At 37.1% G+C, this 22,291-nt stretch overlaps 1 protein-coding gene and 1 pseudogene across 1 annotated transcript in view; one reads left to right on the top strand and one right to left on the bottom strand.

The window, feature by feature from the left end:
• Positions 1-22,291, top strand: part of Acss3 (acyl-CoA synthetase short chain family member 3) — a 182,267-nt gene that overhangs the window by 151,660 nt on the left and 8,316 nt on the right. The window contains exons 11-13 of the mRNA XM_021174594.2: positions 1,827-1,890; positions 12,753-12,834; positions 15,996-16,118. Of these exons, the coding sequence (XP_021030253.1) occupies positions 1,827-1,890; positions 12,753-12,834; positions 15,996-16,118 (269 nt within the window). The remainder of the gene's footprint in view (positions 1-1,826; positions 1,891-12,752; positions 12,835-15,995; positions 16,119-22,291) is intronic.
• On the bottom strand, positions 14,564-15,800 carry LOC110303391 (annotated as a pseudogene).

Genomic DNA, 22,291 nt, shown 5'->3' with positions numbered 1-22,291 from the left:
CTCCTCCTCCTCCTCCTTCTTCTACTTCATGGATATTTTCTTTATTTACATTCCAAATGTTATCCCATTTCCCGGTTTCACCTCCAAAAACCCCTATTTCACCCTCCCTTCTCTTGCTTCTATGAGGATGTGTCCCAAAATACCCACCTACTCCCTCCTCCCTACCATTGAATTCCTCTACACTGGGGCATCAAGCTTTCACAGGACCAAAGGCCTCTTTTCCCATTGGTGCCCAGCAAGGCTATTCTTGACTACATATGAAGCTGGAGCCATGTATAGTCTTTGGTTGGTGGTTTAGTGCCTGGAAGCTCTGGGGTGTCTGGTTGGTTGTTATTGTTTTCTTCCTATGGTATTGCAAAACCTTTCAGCTCCTCCAGTCCTTTCTCTAACTCCTCCACTGGGGACTCTATGCTCAGTCCAATGGTTAGATGCAAGCATCCACCTCTGTGCTTATCAAGCTCTGGCAAAGACTCTCAGGAGACAGCCATATCAGGCTCCTACCAGCATGCACTTCTAAGTATCCACAATAGTTTCCACATTTGGTAACTGTATATGGGATAGATCCCCAAGGTGGGCAGTCTCAGTATGGCCTGTTTTTTTTTTTCAGTCTCTGCTCCACACTGTCTCTGTATTTCCTCCAATGAGTATTTTGTTCCACCTTCTAAGAAGGACTGAAGCACCCCCACTTTAGTCTTCCTTCTTGAGCTTCATGTAGTGTGTGAATTGTATCTTGAGTATTCTGAACTTTGTGCTAATATGCACTTATCAGTGAGCACATACCATGTGTGTTCTTTTGTGATGGGGTTACCTCACTCAAGATGATATTCTCTAGTTGCATCCATTTGACTAAGAATTTCATGAATTCATTGTTTATAATAGCTGAGTAGTACTCCAATGTGTCTCACATTGTTTATAAAAGCTGAGTAGTACTCCATTGTGTAATTGTACCACATTTTCTGTATCTATTCCTCTGTTGAAGGACATCTGGGTTCTTTCCAGCTTCTGGCTATTATAAATAAGGCTGCTATGAACATAGTGAAGCATGTATCCTTATTACATGTTGGAGCATCTTCTGGATATATGCCCAGGAGTTATATAGCTGGATTCTTAGGTATTACTATGTTCAGTTTTTCGAGGAATCACCAAACTGATTTCCAGAGTGGTTGTACCAGATTGCAATCATACCAGCAATGGAGGAGTGTTCCTCTTTCTCCACATCCTTGCCAGCATCTGTAGTCACCTGAGTTTTTGATCTTCCCATTCTGACCGATATGAGGTGGAATCTCAGGGTTGTTTTGATTTGCATTTCCCTGATGACTAAGGATGTAGAACACTTCTTAAGTGCTTCTCAGCCATTCAATATTCCTCAGTTGAGAATTATTTGTTTAGCTCTGTACCCCATTTTTAATAGGGGTATTTGATTATCTGGAATCTAACTTTTGGAGTTTATAAAGTGATAAACATATTTTTTTAATATTCTTCCCTTGTTATAGGGATGTGAATGTAAATGATCATAAAAATGAGGTAACAGTAGTCTTCAAAATGTAAGTGAAGAAAACATCTAATAAAAAATATGTATTTTCTTTAGGAATGTCTTGAAAAAGTTTATGATCTTGCTATATGTCAAATGCATGCACCTTTTATACTTTTATAAAGTATGCTTAGCCTACTTATGTGTCTTCATGGTCTCATAGAAATACAAATATTAATTTTTTGCTAGAAATTTTAAGATTTATATTAGAAAACACAAGGAAATATTTAATGTTTGGAGGTTAGTATTTGTGATCATAATTATGTTTACATTGTGTTCATATTTTTCTCTATAGTTATGATTTTGGATGACAACATGCAAAAACTGAAGGCTAGAAGCTTAGGAAACATTGTGGTAAAGTAAGCAGTTTTATTTTTATTGGTTTTTTTTGTTTATTTACATTGCAAATGTTATCCCATTTCATGGTTCCCCTCCAACCCCCCCCCCATTCTACCTCTCCTCCCACCCACCCTGCCTCCATAAGGGTGCTCCCCTGCCCTCCCACCCACTCCCACCCACTCCCACCCACTCCCACCTACTCCTGCCTTCCCTGCCCTAGCATTCCCCTATGCTTGGGCATCAGGCCTTTACAGGACCAAGGGCTTCTCCTCCCATTAATACCAGATAAGGCCATCCTCTGCTACATATGTGACTGGAGCCATGGGTCCCTCCATCTGTATTCTTTGGTTGTTGGTTTAGTCTCTGGGAACTCAGTGGAGGGGGGTAGTCTAGTTGGTTGATATTGTTGTTCTTTCTATGGTGTTGCAAACCCATTCAGCTCCTTCAGTCCTTATCCTAACTCCTCCCTTGGGGTCTCTGCACTCAGTCCGATGGTTGGCTGCAAGTGTCTGCATCTGCATTGGTAAGGCTCTTGCTGAGCCTCTCAGGAGACATCCATATCAGTTTTATTTTTAATGTGATCATTAAAAGTTAAAAATTTGGATACATTCAGAAGCACATAGAATGATTGCACTGGTATTACATGTGGTGAGTTGTGTTTTGCTTGAAAATTACTCGGACTTAATTGTACTTTAAAGTGAAAACCCCTTAAGAGATAACACATTCAGATAAAAATTAAAAATGGTATACCTTATTCTTTTAAAGTACTTTGTTTTCTTATTAGACAAGTCATGTGTAGATGGTAAAAGTATCTCTTATATAAGAAATATAAAACAAAACCAATGGTCATCTCTGGAAACCTACATGCAATTATCATTGTACTGATGGAGCTGGTTATAGTTAGGGATATATATTTGTGTGTGTGTGTGTGCATAAATGCATATATGTGGGACCATGAAATGTAGCCCATTTTCTGGTTGAGTTAGGTTTAAATCCTGGAGACCCAGCAGGTGTTCCTGCAAGGAACAGAAGGCATTTGCCATGCACCCAGACACTAGGCTCCTGACAGGAGGCCTCAGCTCTCCATAATTCTGTGGCCATCAGTCACATAGGGCAACACTCCAAGCCCCTCCACAGGTAGAAGACATGACTACAGATCACATAGCCTCAAGATAGATCTCCATTTTAATGAGGCACCTAAAGGCCTGAAGGGCTTAGCCATTTAAGCTTCCCTTCTCAGACACTCATCCCTGAAAAAGGTATTTAACCTCATGCTGACCCTTTGAAAGAGGGGTACAGTTTCACTCATCAGAACTCTCCACCATGACAATAAATGCCTTAAAACCATGGACTGTGTCTTCTCATTGGAACCCACATGGGGAACAATGGAGCAGGTCTTCCTTTAAAGAGCCACATGTAAAGTCTCACACAGGAGGCCTCTGTGAGCTCACAGACATGGCCTCCACCTAGCCAAGCTGCCTGCCTAAGCAAGCCAAGGTCTCTCTGGTCCTGGTAGGACCCTGCCAGAACTCTCCTTCCCCTCTTTTCCCTTCACCCCTGGGTTAGAGCCCGCCTAACGGTCCTCAGTCTGTTCCAGAGGTGTCTGAGGTGCCCAAGATCGAGAACCTGCTGTCCTGGCCTCCGTGCAGACCTAGACCCATGAACTGGGGACCTCAGACTGCACTTCCGGACCCCTGAAGTGCAGTCCGGAGGCTTCTCACAGACTGAGGTCTACCTGCTGGCAGTGTCAGGGGAATGAGCAGTCAAAACTTCCCACATCCTGCTTCCACGAGTGGCCCTAGCCCTGTGGTGGACCAAATGCTGTATACCACTTTTAACCCATATATATGCATGCAGTAACAATTGGTGAAGAAAAGAGGATGTGATTTTGAAAGGGAGGAAAGAAGCTTATATAGAAGGGCTTCGAGGGAAGAAAATGGAGGGAGAAATGATGTAATTATATTATAATCTCAAAAATACTAGAAACATGCAAAGTGGTAAGTAGCTGCTGTGTTCCCTCTTGCGCAGAAGCACAGCAGCCAATTTTCTAGGGTTCAGTTCTGGTGACATATCTGCCATGCTGGATCCACCGTGCTCCTGCAAGATTTTAATGCAAACTTCTTCCTGCTTATACCTTGTAGTGAATACAGCACTCAAGCGTTTGTGCCACGCTAATGCAAACAAACTGCTGTGTTCGTGTATTCTGCTACTGTTTGAAAGTGCATCATACCTAATATGTATGGATTTTTATATTTGATAGATGGAACAAATATCTATGTTATAAGCTTCGGTATTCCATACATTACATCATTCATTCATCGCCTTGGTGTTTACACATAAAGAAACATGACTGTAAAACAGTTCAATGTTTCACAGTGACCATAACTTATAAATGTCATGTCTTGTTCTATTGAATACATGTTCAATATTTTATCTGTATCATTAAGTTTGTGAAAATAAACTCTAGGATGCTCATAAATTACTTAAAGACATATATTTTTAAAAACATGCTGCATCATTAACCAGTTCCTGATTGAATATGACAGTCCATTTTTGACAAGCAGTTCATATTCTTAATTCAGTAAAATATTTTATTTGCTACCATTTTCTGTCTCCAAAGCAGTCTTATTTTTTTGTCTTGTCCTTTAAATTTTTATCTCTATTATGAAATTCAGTTCCTTTGGCACTTTTATTATTATTTATAATGTTGTATATCTCTTTAATTTCATCTTTTCTCATCTTTGGATGATCTGTATACGATTGAATATTTAACTGAATGTAAAATTATTCAGTCAAACAGTAGTATAGTATTAAAATCCTGACAACAGTAAATACCACAATCTCTTTAAACATTCTTCATCACCACCCCTTTTATTTATTGATGATTGATTGATTGATTGCAGGCTGTGGGTATCATTACCCCTTCAATTAGCAAAAATGCTGAAATTTGAATAAAAATATTTTAATTTACATTGATTATAAAATACTATAGAGATATTATGATAGGATAATCTAAAATGGAGTTGATTAGGCTGGTAAATACATAATATGTGACATTTAAATAAGTGATACAGGCTTCCTTGTAGTTCTGATTAACAATTTTCACACCTTTATTGGTATGTGTAAAGGGGCCGGCTTCAATAGAATGAGTTTTTATGAGTAAAGAATAACACATGTCAGATCTTAAACAAGATGTGACTTACGATTTATTTCTTCCTAACGAATTTTATTACTTTCATCTTCAGATGGTATACAGTTCCTTTCTTTTAGTAAAATACATTGCATGCTGTACGTTTGCTTGGAATGCTTTTATGCAAAATATGTCTTCATGTATAAATACATGTGCCCCATAAAATGTAAGGAACCCATATAAAATTTTTAAAATTTAAAAAGATGGAAAATTTTATTATCCAAGGTCTTGCTTGTATTCACATTTCTTTAAATCACATTTCACTCCTGAGCACACACCCACAAAACTCAATATCCTACCCTAGAAATAATCCATCATATTTATTGCTGTTCTACTCCCTATAGCAAAGAGCTATAATCAACCTAGTGGTAGATCAACAGATGAATGTATAATGAAAGTTATGCAAATACTCACATATACATACACACTCACACATACTGTAAACCACAAAAAATAGCATATTTCTTTAAATCGGATTCCTTGTCTTCATAGATCTGGTTATAATATGATCTGCTGCGGGAAGAATTGAGAGAGAGCAGGGCTTGCTCGAGAAAATAAAAGCCAATTTGTGGGTGGATGCTAACTTAATTTATAAAAGTACACGGTTTTTGGAACTTTGAAAAATCTCTCTAGCAGCATACACATTTATATAATCTAGCTTTAAGTGAGTCATCTCTATCAAACATGATTTTTTTTCATGCTCTTTGAGGTGAGATTTGAGGCTTCCATGGTTTTAAAGCATTTATATGTCCCCTCTTTCTAATTAGTGAGGGAGAGCTTTGCTCTGCATAAATCCAGAAGAGGTAAAATACAGTAGTACCATTCATAAGCTATCATTCTTCCTTATGGCTATTACTGTTATTTAAGTCCTTGAAGATAAAACAAGTTGGCCTAAAATCATTTCATGCTTAGCCTGATGCCGGGAGGAGTGAATGGTATTTTCCCTCTGTATCCACCGAGATTTTAATAGATTCTGAGTTCTAGATTTTACTATAAAGTTTCAATGTGTCAAGGCATGGTGGAATTTGATCTCTTCTTTTGCTTAATGATGAAACAATGTATTTGAATAATAAACTATATAACCATATTACATGTGGACAATAGAGTCCTTCAGAAAAATGAGCACAAGGATATCTCGCTTTTTTTCTCGTTAACAAAAGAGCTTTGGGAGATTTTTGCTAATAATTTATTTTTATCCATAAAGGAGAAAGAAACTTCTAGATTCACATTTCACTAGCCATAACAATCAATTCTTCAGCTGGGAACATTTGTGTAGTCTAGTGCCTGCATAACTTGTATTTGTAGGGTTTTTATTTTTTTAAATAAGACCTCTCCCTAAAACTTGTTTATACACCTCTTGTTTTAAAAACAGTATTATGTACGGGGTTGGGGAATAGAGCAACCAAACACAACCCCCAAAACCTTGTGGTAATCTTAGGTTCTTCCATTTGCTGTATACGAATTATAGCATTCTAGAAGTCATTTCTTTATGGGTGACTTCATCAGAGAGCATTGGCGATGTCCCAACTCCTGCGGGCCCCAGAATGAAATAAACAGGATCCCTGTGTCCTTACTGTTTAATGGTAATTACTTTCATTTATAGGATTTGCATTTCTCTTAGAAGAGAAAACTTCATGTCCACGTGGTTGTTAGAAAATTCTTTTGATTTTGAAGCATACTGCAGCCAGTTAATTTAGTGCGGCAGTTATGGTGTGTGAGTAGCTATGAATACAAAATGCTCATGAATTTTAGAAGGGGCTCCTGTAATTGCATCAAGAGTTCCAATGTGCAGAAATAAAACTGTGAGTCGGTAATTTCCAGACAACAGACCGCAGTGCCTTTAAGATTTTAACTGCAATTGCCTCCCTTCAGAACACTGAGCTCACCGTTATTAAAGCCATTGGTCTCCGACTCTTCCCCTCTCAGGGGCATCCATTTTTTTTCTGACCAGGTCTATTGCTTCTATGGAAAGTACGGCTTGCCCACTCCCTGATGCTTTCTCCTGACCTTGTCCCGGGGCAATGATAGGATGGCAGCGAATTGTGTGGAGTTGTCCAAACGGCTTTTCGTTCACTGTCTGCCAATTTCTCGTTCTACAGATATCGAACTCCTGACATTTAATGATGTTTGTTCACATCGCGACAGTTTCACACCAGCTATTTATTTATTGGGCTCCCATCTAGGGAAAGAGCGGAGGGTGGTTTCTTTTGGGGGCATCTCTTGACTAAGAACAAGTATGCCATGGGGTTATCTGCTCTCTCATAAATCCAAAATCTTGGTTTTAGTATGATCCTTTTTTTGCCTGGTAATAATTCTGTGAGGGAGATTAAGAGATACATCGCATCCTCAATTTTGACATATAAAACAAACAGTAGTATCAAGAGTATCACAGCCGGAATCCACGCAGTCTTTCCTTCATCCAGAGAGCAGGAAATGTTCTGGGACCTGTCTTTTAGGAATACAAAGTAACTTTGTATTCAAATCTGAAGAAACACCACACTCTGGACCACTGTAGGCACTACCAAAGGGACAAACATAGTGTTTCATTCCAGAATTCTTCAGGAAATCGGGATAAGGTCTGCATTCTGAAGCCCAGGGTTTCTGCATAGAATAGAGAATAAAGTTTATAGTTCAAGAGGAATGGTAAGCACCAGGAAGCTCTGCATTTTAGATTACTTGGGACTTTGCTCCTGTATCTGGCAAGTGACTTTCTTGTCTTGTTTTTTTAATGATTTCATAACACTCTGGTCTCCTCACATACAGGAATTGTTGCTGCCTTGGCTATTTCTTTTCCCATTCAGCGTGGTCTCTTTGAAAAGGGTATTATCTAAACTGAACTACTAATTTAAAATTAGAGAAAAAAAATCTAATTTCACTCTGCTTGCAAAAGCTAAGGAAAGTATCATAGGGGAGTAGAATTTGAAGGATGAGAATAGGAACTAGCAAGATCATTTGAGTATTTTTGCATCTTTCATTTCTTCCAGCCCAGCTACTGTGTTCATTTTGTATAATATCAGAAAAAGACCACATTGTACAATTATTTCAGAGGGAAGACTTGCTCTTCATGCTAGATAGTACTTAAGATATAATACAGTCAAAAGTGCTTGCTTGGAATATTGCCAATGTTGTCTCTATCTTGTCTGTATTTAATTTCTTTATTTATCATGTGTCTATTTATTTATCTATCATCTATATATGTATGTATCTGTCTGTCCCTCTATCTGAATGTGTGTGTGTATATATATATATATATATATATATATATACACATATATATATATATGTGTGTGTATATATATATATATATATGAACATGATACATAGGTGTGTATGTGTGTGTTTGTGTGTATATGTATGTGTGTGTGTACATATATCACAAATATTTTCAACTCTGAAACTTTTCTGCTATGCTTTTCTCTAGTGTCATAATGGGTCTATGGGTCTTACCTCAAAGTTCTCTGTTTAAACACCTTTTTAATATTCCAGAGAAAGTCATCTGAATTTATTTTTTTAGCAACCCACCCTGCTAGTGAACAGCAGAGAGCATTCCACTCTTTTATATTTAAAGAATGTTGAATTTGTGAAGAATTAAGTTGTTTTCTTGAGGTGTTTTGCTGACTTGAGATAGCTCTAGTTGTCATTTCTAGCAACGCACATCTTACTTCCAGATAAAATTTTCATTCTGGAAGTCTCTGGAAGTACAGAGTTCAAATAAGTGCTGTAAAGCATTCTTTTCAAAGTATCTTGGGTAATTGCATTTTACATTACTTGATGGGGAAGGCACCATTAACTCTAGCCTTCCTGCTATTTGTGTTTTTAAATATTAAATTTTTACACTTCACTTTATGCCAGGATCTCCATGCATCAGAGATCATATCTTATTTCATTGCATTATTGATGCATGGCGGCACTGAGTGAGCGAAAGCAAGCATTGAAGAAATAGTAAGTCAACTAAATTGAAGAAGAAAATGAATGCCTGACTTAACACAAATGGGAATTTGTGAACGAATGTTATAAATGAATGATTACTCTGGCATCCTTTTGCTTCTCATATCTTCATTTTCCCTCTACAAACTACTTCCTCAATTAAGCCATTAAGAGGTGCCTCTCCTAGTTAAGTACACTATAAAATCTTTTAAAAAACCATTTGTATTGGTTATTTTATTTATTTACATTTCAAATGTGATCCCCCTTCCCAATTTCCACTCCACAAAACCCCCATCCCATCTTCCTCCCCCTACTTCTATAAGGGTGTTTCCTCACCCACTCCCCTCACAACTGACTCACTGCCCTAGCATTCCCCTACACTGGGTCATCAAGCCTTCACAGGACCAAGGGTATGACCTCCCATTGATGCCAGATAAGGCCATCCTCTGCTACATATATAGCTGAAGCCATGGGGTCCCTCCATGTGTATTCTTTGGTTGGTGATTTACAAATTCTTAAGCATAGTGTAAGCCATGTGTGTTAGCACATGCTTTTAATCTCAGCACTCAGGAGACAGAGGGAGAGAGGCAGAGAGGCAGGGGAGGCAGGAGAGGCAGGAGAGGCAGGAAAGGCAGGAGAGGCAGGAGAGGCAGAGAGAGGCAGAGAGAGGCAGAGAGAGGCAGAGAGAGGCAGAGAGAGGCAGAGAGAGGCAGAGAGAGGCAGAGAGATGCAGAGAGGCAGAGAGGCAGAGAGGCAGAGAGGCAGAGGATCTCTTGAATTTGAGGCTAGCTTGGAGTTCCAGGCCAGGCACAGCCATTCAGTTAGACTCTGTCTCACCAAACCCAAACAAACCAAAGGATACAGTCTCCATATATTCAACTCATGCTTGTTCCAGTATATTTCTGTTTTCTGCCCTACATTCCAGAAATGACAATCCTAAGAATCTTCATAATATCTCACTCAGATACTAAGTTTCAACATTAAATGAAGAATCCTACTTGAAAGCAAAGTTTGTCATTCATTTGACCTTGTTTTTTCAGACTTCTATAGATACATACTGTACTCTTCTAGTTCTTCATTTACCTGGATCGGTGTTGTTTTTCTTAAATTTTCTTCTTCCTCTTCCAAAAACTTTACCTCGATGGTCCCACTAATTTCTAAGTGTTTTATTCTTCCTGAGCCATTCATGCAGGTTTATTTTCAAACTTCTAGACATCGGATTATTATTCTTTTGTGTGTGTGCATGTCAATCCAAGGCTGCCCTTAAAGTACTAATCTCCCTGGCTTTACCTTCTAAGGGTTTGAATTACAGACATCATTCACACTACCTCAACAGACATGGCTTTATCAACACTGTAAATGACAGCTCTGCTTTTTCAATGTGAAAGTCAACTTTGCCATCTCTGTACACCCCCAGTTAAATGAAACACAAGGAAAGAGAAGTTTTTGGTCCAAAGAGGAGGCTGACACATAATTCATGGTATTCTCCAGGAGTGAGGTTTATTAAGATGGAAGGGCCTCAAGGCGATGAATCAAGCTTCAAGGTGAGAGGGAGAGTGTTAGATCAAGGCAAGATGATATATGTGACTATCTAACATGATAGGGTCTTAAAGGGAAGGAATGAAGGAGCATCATTATAATAAGAGATGAGCAAGGTTTGTGTGTGTGTGCATGTGTGTGTGTGTGTGTGTGTGTGTGTGCATGTGTGCTGGTGGAATGTGAAGAAGCTGCACAAATGCTTATGAAACAGAATTTTGTGTTTTGTATAGATAAAGTAAGAAAAACAATTATTTAACAATATGCTCCTTAGTATGCAAAGTCTCATGATGGAGAATGCATGCGTAGGTAGCTGGCCTACAGTCCTGTGTTCCAATACTCTATTATCCTTACAGCGGTTTGGATATTGGTCATCATCTATTATCAGAGCTTTATTTTCTTCTTTTTCCTGCAAGGTAATAGAGAAGTTATTTCTGAAACTCATGTGTCTGTACAAAAATGTCATGAAGAAGGTTAGAAGGGGCTTTGTATCATGAGATTTTTTTTGTGGGAGCAATTGAAAATGACCTCTTCAGTGTTCTGCCCCCTGTTGGAGTTATTCTCATTTATTTAGAGATAATCTGCTTCACTTATTGTTGTTGTTCCTCATGGCCCTTTTTGGGATGTGATTTTCCACTTAATGTCTGTTTTGCTTTTCTCCTTCTGGCATCTCCATGATACCCTTAATTTGATTATTAGAAGTTGCTCTGTTCGTTTTATGTTTCGGTTGTTTAAAATTGACTTTTACTTCTATTTGCAGAATGTTAACACGCTGATCAAGAACAAACTGATAAAGCAAAATGATTTTCATGGTGTTATAGAAGAATTAGCATAGTAAAGTCATTTGAAAGGGCCTAGGGGGGTTATCACCTTTCAGCCTGCTCCCTTTAAACATATATAAGTGATGAACAGTAATGGTTAAGGGCTACAGGGGAAGCAATGAGTCAGCATTTCTGGAGCTTTTGCTGTTGTTCTGCAGTTTGCGATAACTGGATGCTTTCACATGCATTTTCTGTAATCACACAATGTCCTGAAATAATAGCATAGTCCTATTATTTTTAAGAGAGGAAATTCAAAATCCTAATAAGGGGAAAGTTGAGATAACCCTTGGTGGGAAAGGGAAGTGTCATCTTGGATGCCCAGGTTGGTAATCTCAGCTGCTCTCACTTGTGTTAATGCCATCTGACACACGTGGGGATAAAGATCAGTGTTAGGAGTGCTTGGTACAGGATGGCCTTCTGACTATCTTGCCCCATCTTATCTCTGCATGGAAAAGTCTGTATGGGATGGAGGTGACATGATGCCTTGTATGGGCAGTAACCACATCTGCTTCACTTTCCCTTTTCTCTGTCATAAAATTGTGACATCATCACTTGACTTAGTACATGTTTTTTTAACTGAATGAGTTGAAAGTCCTCATGTTGTCTCTTACTTAAATTTCCAAACTATAAAGCACCTGAAAATTTTCTGTGTCCAGTAAACTACTTGAGGCTACCACTAGCCATATTTTATTAGGAGCCATAAGAATTTATGTAGATTTCTATAAGCACAGATGGCCAGTACTAGAGGTTAAGCCTTTCTGAGCAAATAAAGCAAGTTTGACGGTGGAGAGGAAGGCATGATGTGATGGAATTGGTGGGATAGAAAAGGAATATAGAGCCTTGTATTCCATACGTTTCATGTTTCTGTGTATTCATTAGTTATAAAATATATAGGGCTTAATGGTCATGAGAAGAAAGAATATTCAGTGAAAAGCAACTTTAAAGGGCAGGGGAAGAGTAAAGACATGGAAAATAAGATGGTATTCTATTTAAATGAAAATATTCCATTATTCAAACAAGGTTAAAAACTGATACCTTGGTTCTTTTCAAAGAATGAAATGAATTTCCTCTAAAAATAATGTTTTTTCTTAAAAAAAATTCACTCTGTGTGATCAATTGCTAGATATTATGGTTTCTGCTAAAATAGATTGTTCTCTTGTATCACTATGCTGTATGTTTGTGTGTGAGTGTTGTGTCTGTGCTTGTCCTATTAAGAAATTATAATTCTTAAATAATTGTACTATGATATGGACTCTACTTACCCTCAAATGAAACATGATCTTCCTAGCAAAATTAGGGTCTGCATGAATTATTTCATTATTTTAACCCAATGTAAAATAATACTAACAGTTATTACTGATTGTTTTTATTATTTGGTTCACAGTACTTTTATCTTCTCTGTGTTTAGGTTGCCATTACCACCGGGGGCTTTTTCAGGACTCTGGAAGAACCAGGAAGCATTCAAGCATTTATACTTTGAGAAATTTCCTGTAAGAGCTTTAACAGACTTTCAAAATTTTGTGTGTGTGTTTTTTTTGTTATTGTTGTTGTTGTTGTTGCCTAGTCACTGAAGCAACTAGCTTCCAGAGTCATAGATCAAAAAGAACCCTTCAATTTTAAACACACCAGCTTGCAGATCTCAGAGACAACAATGACCAAGTCGAGATTATACAGCCAAGTCATGTGGATTAATATCATTAGTCTCTACACACAGAACATTTTCATCCACTCTTACTATGATACTAGAATATTGAAAAATTACATCCAGTAAAGTTGGACTCCAAAAATGTTGCACATATGATTGGAATCCGCTACACAGACTGAGAGCAAGCAACCAGTCAGAGCTAGAAAGTCATTAGGAACCCCAGCCTTCTTCTCGACACTTATATGGGTTAAATCCAATGTATTATTTTTATCCTATTTTATTTTTAACAGCTTCCCTTTATCTTTTTCTTTTAAATGTCATTTTATTTTTAAAGAAGTCATTGGAGACAGTATTCTTAAGGCCCCGCACCCTTGCCCCAGTAACCTGGATAAGCAGGTTTTCTTCCTACGTGTCAGGGTGTCATTCATTTATTACCCTGTAGCAAGGCAATGGGTGCTGTATCCATGGCAACTCTTTTGAGAGTGCAATCCACATCCTACCTTCACCTTGTCCTTATTATGTGCCAGGTAGAAATGAATGAATCATGAGACTATCATAAAAACAATGAGTTCAAGTACTTAGTATTCCATCATTATTGTGTGTGAAGGAAAGATGGATGCCCCACTTAGCTAGGCAAATGGCAAGGAGTAAGATAGCTTTCTTTAGAAATTCCAAGATTAAACATTCTCCTGGTCAAGTGTGTCAGAAATATGTGTCACTTGACTTGACTCCAGTCATCCAATTCAGTCTATATCATGGGCCACACATAATTCAGGAGAGTACCCATACAATTCTTTATTGCCTGATAATGGCGAGCACTATGTACTCATGGTTTGGCATGCTTACCTTTAAAATCAAAAGCTCAAATGCATGGCCAAACTTGAAGTACCTCTCCATTTTGCCTCGATTCCTGATTTCAGGTCTCTCCTATACAGGCTTAATAAAAGCATGCGTCAACCAACTTAATCAGAGTTCATGCAACTTAGATGTACTTGGGCTGAAAGCTGGAACCGAAAAGGCCTGTCTTTCACTATATTTCTAGATGGTCTCTCTCCTAATTATAAGACGTGATAAGAACTACAATTCCCAAGGGCTTGTGGGGTGTCTTCTCCTGCCCTTCTGCCTTTCAAACCATTTTGTAGAGCTCACTGAAGTCTGGTAAGAAAGACTGTATTAACTCATTTAAGAGAGGATCATACCAAGTATTACAAAGGTTAAGACATACAAATAGTTGCTATTTTTGGATTTGTTTTAGAGACTATGCTTAAAGATGAGTATCAAATAAATTAGAAGTATTAAAAAATAATATGTATTTTTCTTTGTACTATTTACTCTTGAGTCTTCTTTCTATTGTGATTTGTAAACCAACAAAGATATATTACTTTCATATTGGTGAAATATTATATTTCATACCAATTATTAAGCTTTGCTGAAGCCTGAGTTCAATCCCAGTCCATGTCAATAAATTAGTGATGTCTTTCTGTTTTTACTTTTGCTTTTATAAAATTGTAATGGATGTTAATAATCATAGAGACTGAGCCATAATCCTTAGCATTTACAGTCTGCTTTCAGAGCTATTTTTGGTGGTTAAGGCTTGCAGACAGACTCCTCTTCTTGACATTTACCTTCACATCTTGATCAGAGTCCCATGCAGAGGTTTCTTCCATCCTTTGCTTATAGATTTCATCAAACCTCTAAGCCTGAACCACAGTAAAGTGGTTTTTACAATCACCCACACTTCCTTTTTTTGTTTTTTGTTTTTTTTTTTAATGAAGGCAGAGATGGACTGGTGCAGGGTAGATTGGCAACAATTTGTCAAAGGATTCTCTTTCATTTCTTCAAATGATGTCTTCTGAACGATTTTACCCAGTACTGCTTCATCCAAGTTTTTTGTTTGTTTGTTTGGTTGGTTGGTTGGTTGGTTTTGTTTTTTACCAAAATCTGTGTTACCTTCTGGATTTCATGGTTTGAGTCCCTAATCATAGCTTTATAGAAGAGGAAGAGAATCTGTTGTTTGTGTTGAATTTTCCAGCATTCCACATGGTCAATACAAAATCCCCAACTTACTTTTCCATTGATGAAGGTGTCCAAATACTCATCCCAGGTTCCTGGATCTCTGAGAACCTGGCTCATCCTACAGAAGTGGTAGTAGGAAACCATGCATTCATTGGTGTTCCAAGCCACCTAAAAGAACATAGAGTTATTTCTCCAGAAAGATGGTGGCAAGCAGCTGAGCAGGAAGATGGATCCTTAGAACTGGCATCTCATTGGCTTCGTCCACACATGATGTGTCGGGTGGCCACACCCACTTAGTAAAGGGGTGCTGGTGTTAGATGAGGGCTCACTGGCACATCTCTACATTCCCATTCTGTTAAATAATGTCTATGACTTCTTGAATCCACGTTATTCTGAATTTAGCATAAATACAAATGAAGAGGTCATCTGGCTTGGCATTGAAAGTCTGAATCTGCCTTCAGTTGTCCACAGATGCAGCCTGCAGGGGATTCCTGCCTTGCTACCTTTTTCAGTTATATTTGGTCATTTCTGGACCAACAGTGTCTCAGGGTGGAAGGTCCAGTCCCTTCAAGCTCTAGTTGTGAGTAATCCCAAGGCTGAGTTGCTCCCTTTTCTGTAATATATAGAGAGAGCATTTGATTGAAATATATACAATTTGAGATAGCTTTATTACAAAACACCCTTTTAACACCAAGATATATCAGAATTATTGAGCCATTCCTTCTCCATTAAAAAAATTAATTGAGTTCACAAATGTTAGAAATCTAAGTTCAGATACCGAACTTGAACACACATAACAGCATTTAAACTTTTTTTCTTGTTAAAAGGGATTCAAAGCTAAAAGCAACTTAATCTCAAAATCCAGCAAAAACAGTTGAGTGCTCTCAGTAAATCCATTTAGGTCACATTTTAAATTTTAACCAGCTGTAAGATGATCACACCTTTACCTAGCACTGCATGCTAACTACATATATGTATTCTTATTTTCAGGGATACTATGACACTATGGATGCCGGCTACATGGATGAAGAAGGCTACCTATATGTGATGTCCCGAGTGGATGATGTCATAAACATTGCAGGCCACAGGATTTCTGCAGGGGCTATTGAAGAGGTACTGATGAACACAGCCCTTGTGCACCATGTAGTGACTATGTACCATGATGAACTGAAGAAATACTGAGGGTCACTTGTATACTGATCATGCCTTTATTAGTGAGAATTGCTCCCCAATTCTTACATCTCTGTGTCTCTCTGTCCCTTCCTCTCAATTCTCTACTTTCACTTTTTTCCCTTCATGCTAGGTGAGTCATTTATAAGCAACTGCACATACTTGCTCTTTGTGGAAATGCCTGTGACCATTTGATGCTTCTTACTTGATGCTTAGTCACCTCCAGCGTTATGGGTTAAAGTTCTTTTGTAATTAGGCTTGCTTTTAACCTTCAGGTGATTTGAAATTTTCTCTCTCTCTCTCAATTCTTGAAAGTTTTTTTTTCCAGTGTCATTTGTACAACTATCTAAAATTGTTCTTTTACCATTTAAACTTTTAATCAAACAAGGTAAATATATTTCACTGTATAAAATCCGAGTATTTATATTTGTATAGATCCTTGCATCTATCATTAGAAGACCTAATATAAAGAATTTCAGCAGTGTAGCTGAATTATTTAATATCATCTTTATATTCTGATCTTCATAACTCTATGCAACCCTGGATTTTTCCTTGCTCCTAAAATAATGATAATGTAAAATTTCATATTAATGACATAAATATAGTACTGCAACCTTTGAGACTGGGGTATTTCTTATAGGCTTTTATGTTGGTAATCTATTGAAGTTGCTGTGGGCATCCATAATTGTTTTTCTGTATGTCCTGATGAGTTAAATATATCTATTCATCTATTGAAATATTCCTTTGTTCTAATGTTGAAGATTCAGTTTTAGATTCCTTGGGTAACAACCATTTTATTGCTGTAGGCTAAATATTTATAGTATATTTATATGGAATATAAGTTATATGGTTATATGGAATACCTACATGTATTTATGATAAAGTGACATACTCCTCCTGAGTAGATAGACATTTTGTGTACCCATTGACAATATTAGGTAATCATTTCCTTTTATCTTTTGTAGAACTTGATTGTGTTACTAGTCTTTAAGCCATTCAAGTAGTTATATAATAGTACGTCATTAGGTTTGTTTTTCACTGAGGAAAAAAATATCAGTGTTGAATTTTCCTGTGCTTATTAGCCAGAGAGAGAGAGAGAGAGAGATTGAGAGAGAGAGAGAGAGAGAGAGAGAGAGAGAGAGANGAGAGAGAGAGAGAGAGAGAGAGAGAGAGAGAGAGAGAGAGAGAGAGAGAAAACATTTGAAAAATAGACTTGCTCTGTTTTAAATGGCATAACTGGTGTTTTTGATAGTACTTCCTCTCTGGTGTCCTTTTCCTTTTCCCAAGATAACACCTTAACTCAGTGGTTCTCATCCTTTGAGGTACATCCCTTTCACAGGGGTCACCTAAGACCACCGGAAAGCAGAGGTATTTTCATTATGATTCATTTTACAGTAGCAAAATCACAGGTATGAAGTCACAATGGAAACAATTTTATTATTGGGGGTCAACACAGCAGGAGGAACTGTATTAAAGCGTCACAGCATTAGGAAGGTTGAGAAGCCCTCAGCCTTATCAGCCACACGGAACAGCCGATGATATTTGAATGATCTGTGTTTGAGCTCATCTGTCTCATTAGTCTAGGTGTTGGTCATCTCCCCTGTACATGGCTGTATTGATGCTGCAGCCCTGAGGAGTCTCTTGGGGTCAAATACTATGTTCTCTGCATCTGAAGCTCTTTCTCAATATCAATTTGGTGACCCTAGCTCTTCAGCTTTTACAGACACAATAAGCTTTTCTCTAGCTTCTATGAGTCCATTCACCAACGTTGATTGTTATAGAAAAATCCATAGCCATTAAATCTATCGGCCGCCTTGGGAAAATTTATATATAAATGACTTTGACTTTCTAACCCATAAGCTTTATGTGTTTCCTTATTGCTTTCATATTTTATGTTTCCATAATATATTTGGTGAACATATTCTGTCAGATCCATAGTCAAATATGTAATGTTTAGCTGTGGAAGGTAGGGTACATGTTAAAAGTAGTTTATGAATACTCACTGTAAGTAAATGTAAATATGACAGACTCTTCTAAACTGATAAGTACTCTGCTATGTTGCTAGCTCCATGGAATTAATTCTAAATAATTTCTTTTTTGTCTTAGGTAACATAATACTGTGTGTGTGCATTCATACTGTCTGTGGATGTACTTTCTTTTTTTAAATCTTAAATTTTTATGCTTATTTTTCTGCTCTTTGGGAACTGCATGAAATTTCCCATGTAACACTAGTCAGAGTAGTGAAAGCCAAAACGGTGGCAAAAAGCGGGGTAGAATTCTTCCCATTTCTGGGTTAACTTAGATGTAACCCATCAGGTTAGGCTGTAGCAAGGCCAGTTTTGTGTTTGCTTGTTTGTTTTCATTTTGTTTTGTTTTTTGAAAGTATGGCTTACATAGAAGAGTGGAATATTCTGAAACCTTTCAAAGTCGTGCTTTTCTTTATTCTGTACATGAAGCAAGAGAGGATTTTGTCTCTGGCATTCACCTTTGCTCTTAGACATGAAACTCAGATGTTCCGAGGGCAGAGCTCTCTGTAAAGTTTCCAGCTCTTCTCCATATTGAACCACATCATTTTATCCATTTCATATCAGGTATTTCTACCCTTGCATTTGCTCTTACGGGTTTCATTCCAGGACGGTGTGATTGCTTCTCCCTTTTGCCTTCGCAGTTTTTCTGCAGCGACCTGCCCTGTGCCTTCACATTTTAGTATACCCCCATCCCCCACCCCCACCCAATAAACATTGAAAATTTCACTTTGTCCCTTGATTGGCTGCCAGGATAAAGTACTGACTTTAAACCTTTAAAACAAAATCCAAGTGCCAAGCCTTCATTTACTCTAGCTTCCTGGTCTATTGCTAGCTAGCTGGTCTTTTGTATGATAAGCTGACCCTTCACTTTGCCATTGTGTTACTTGGGTTCATCCCTTGGTATCCTTAAAAATGATATCAATAGGAAGAGGACAGATACAGGTCTATGTGAATCTTGTCACTTCCTGAAGTAGAGCAGGGCAAGTCCACAAAGGGATCCCGATGGGGAAGGAAATTAAACATGAGTCTCTATGTTTTTAGTAGAGTAGCAAGGCTACTCTTCCCCCCCCCCTCCTCCTCCTCCTCTTACTCATAGGTTTTGCTGTTTGATAATGAGGGGAAACCAGATAGAATTTGGCTTACTTTGTTTTCGCTAGGTGTGAAGTGTGGACAGTGTTGCAGTGAGGAATCCGGCCAGGTTCAGTAGGGAAGACAGAGCCTGTCTCAAAGCTCCTCTACTCCTTCTTGTGGGACTCTGGCAAAACAGAGCAGGTGTTTGTTTGTTTGTTTGTTTGTTGATTTTTATTTTGTTTCTTTGCTTCCCTGCTTGCTCTTTTGGATTTCTTTTGTATATACCTATTGGAAGTTCCACATTTTGGAAAAAAGAATCTATTTCTCTGGGAAGAGTGAGGAGAGAGGTGTAGGTAGGAGTAACAGGAAGGTGCAGGGCAGTGTGCACATTGACAAAGTATGCAAAAACACCAGGAAAAACGTCCTTCTAAGCCCATCACTGCATATAAAATAAATCAAATAAAAATTAAAATCAAGCATAGAAAAGAAGAAATGGAAAATGTGGTCAACTAATTTTGCATCAAGTGTGAAACAGCTTCAAACCAAAATTTCTAAATCACTGTACTTCAGTAAGAAAATTATATATATATATATATATATATATATATATATATATATATATATATAATTTTGGTGCTAATCTTCTAGAAGGAAGAAATAAAAATTAAAAGTTTATGCCACCAGAACCATGATTTGACAACAGTTTGAAATCCTTGAAGCAAAAAAAATTCTATTTCAGGTTGAGAAAACTCTCCTGTTTAAAAATAAGATAATAATATTATAAGATAAAATAATGGTTGTATTGGTTGCATGTTCTAGGACATTTAATGATATTTTTATTAAAAAATACCACACTGACTGACACTAAAGGAAAAACTACAGTCATCATTATACATATATACATATATACATATATATATATATATATATATATATATATATANATATATATATATATATATATATATATATATATATAGAGAGAGAGAGAGAGAGAGAGAGAGAGTTGGTTTCTGAGCTATAGTTGACTTCTGAGAGCTTCATGAAACACTCCAAAAAACCTGACAGTCACCCTAACTTTGCTGTTTGTATATTTGTATATATAAAATAATATATGGTGAGAAAGGTATTTTGTATCATGAAACATCTTATAGGTATTTTAGCTTATCAGAGTTCATTTTAATTGGAAAGGGTAAAGTAGCTCTAGTTTTTCAACTTCTTTTCCTATAGCAAAAAACTCCAGAATATTGCATGGAGTAAACCAAGAACAACTCAACGAAGGAGAGTGTTTAGGCTCACATGGTCCACAAATCCGTGTACCAGGATGAGAAGATTCACAAGCCCCATTCTTCTTGTAATTGGCAGGTTCATCCTCTCTAATGGGCCTGCCCAATGTCACACCAAATTTAAAAACTTAATTTTTTTTTGTACTGATGTGATGACTGTAGTTTTTCCTGTAGTGCTATTTTTGAATAAAAACATCATTAAATGCCCTAGAATATGCAACCATTATTTTATATTATAATAATATTATCTTGTTTATAATTAGGAGCTTTCTCTCATAACCTGAAATAGAAATTTTTTGCTTCAATGATTTCAAACTGTTGTCCAATGGTGGTTCTGGTGGCATGAACATTTAATTTCTATTGCTTGCTTCTAGAAGATTAGCAACAAAATTCATATGCATTTCTTGTAGCCTAGCTAATCAAAATATGAAGACGCTGTTCACATAGCTTTTATCAGCCTATTTTCATAGTTTCCTTACTTTTAGAATGAAAACTGCAATTATATGTTGTGAATTTTTATGTCTCTGCTGATATTCCTCTCACTGTGTGTAACAGCAGAGTTTAGACAAGCTGAAATAAGCAGATAAAGTGGAGAAATAAAAAAGAACAGGCCAGTATTGTTGACTTCCAACAGAAACATTGTTACAGGGTCTTAGAATATTTCTTAGCCTGTTAATCTAACATCTCTCTTTATATAAATACATGATTAACTTTTATTGAATATTTATGCTTAATAAGACCTAATCACTTCATTTCATATCTGGTTTGTTCTTTTCTTAATCTGGAATCTCCTGTAAACTCGCTGAGTTATTGGCATTTGCCTGATAAGATCTTTTAGAAAATTAATATACAGTAGGTGCCTGCAGAGTCCTTTCTATGATTTTACTGTCTGTTATTGACACACCCAATTTTACGATTTAGTTTCTCATGTCTTTTTGGTGAGGAAAGCTTTTTAACACTGTTAGAAATAGAATGTGACATGTTTTAGTAAGACGTAATTTGTGATGCACTCTACAGCGCATGACTTTTAATGCTATTATTGTATTAACTTGATATTAAATGGCTATAATTTGGGATAATCAGAAACATATCTTTCAGTGTGTTTTAGAAGAATTGATATATCAATATATATATTTCAGAGTCCAACTTCTTTCCCATATATATATATATATATATATATATATATATATATATATATATATATATTTCTGGGTCTGTTTAGTATTGCTTGTGTGTATACAATGTTAGGACTGAGTATTTGGTATTGGATAACCAATTAGAAGGCTAAATAAAAATTTAAAAGGGTATTAAATTAGTAAACATGAAATCAGTAGATAGTCTGTGAAAAATTACTGTCAGAAATAGCTGAAAAGAAATCTGTTCTTTCTGTTCTTTGTAAGAGAAAATGGAGCTGTCCCATAGTTTTTATAAATTTAAAAGGACATTATCATTCTTGCAGATCCCTGAACAAGAAATAGCCTTCTGTAACTATGTAGTAATAAAATCTATTTTAAACACTGATTAATCTTTCAAAGCATGGCAAGGAGCTGGAGAACTGAGAACCTTGGAGGAAGTTCAGAGCGTTCCCCTGAAAACTATGACTTAAAATCTCTAGTTCAGGGTTAGTGTGGCAATGTGAGGTGGAGCCAGCGTGAAGCCTTTCTCTCAGCTCGCTCTTATGCTCTGGACAGTGTTCGTGGGAAAGAAGTTGGACTCTGAACCTTCATTCTTT

The sequence above is a fragment of the Mus caroli genome, chromosome 10 (genome assembly GCF_900094665.2).
Source record: "Mus caroli chromosome 10, CAROLI_EIJ_v1.1, whole genome shotgun sequence".
In the NCBI taxonomy this organism is placed as follows: domain Eukaryota; kingdom Metazoa; phylum Chordata; class Mammalia; order Rodentia; family Muridae; genus Mus; species Mus caroli.
Note: the sequence above shows the minus strand (reverse complement) of the source record. Positions and strands in the feature narration are given on the sequence as shown.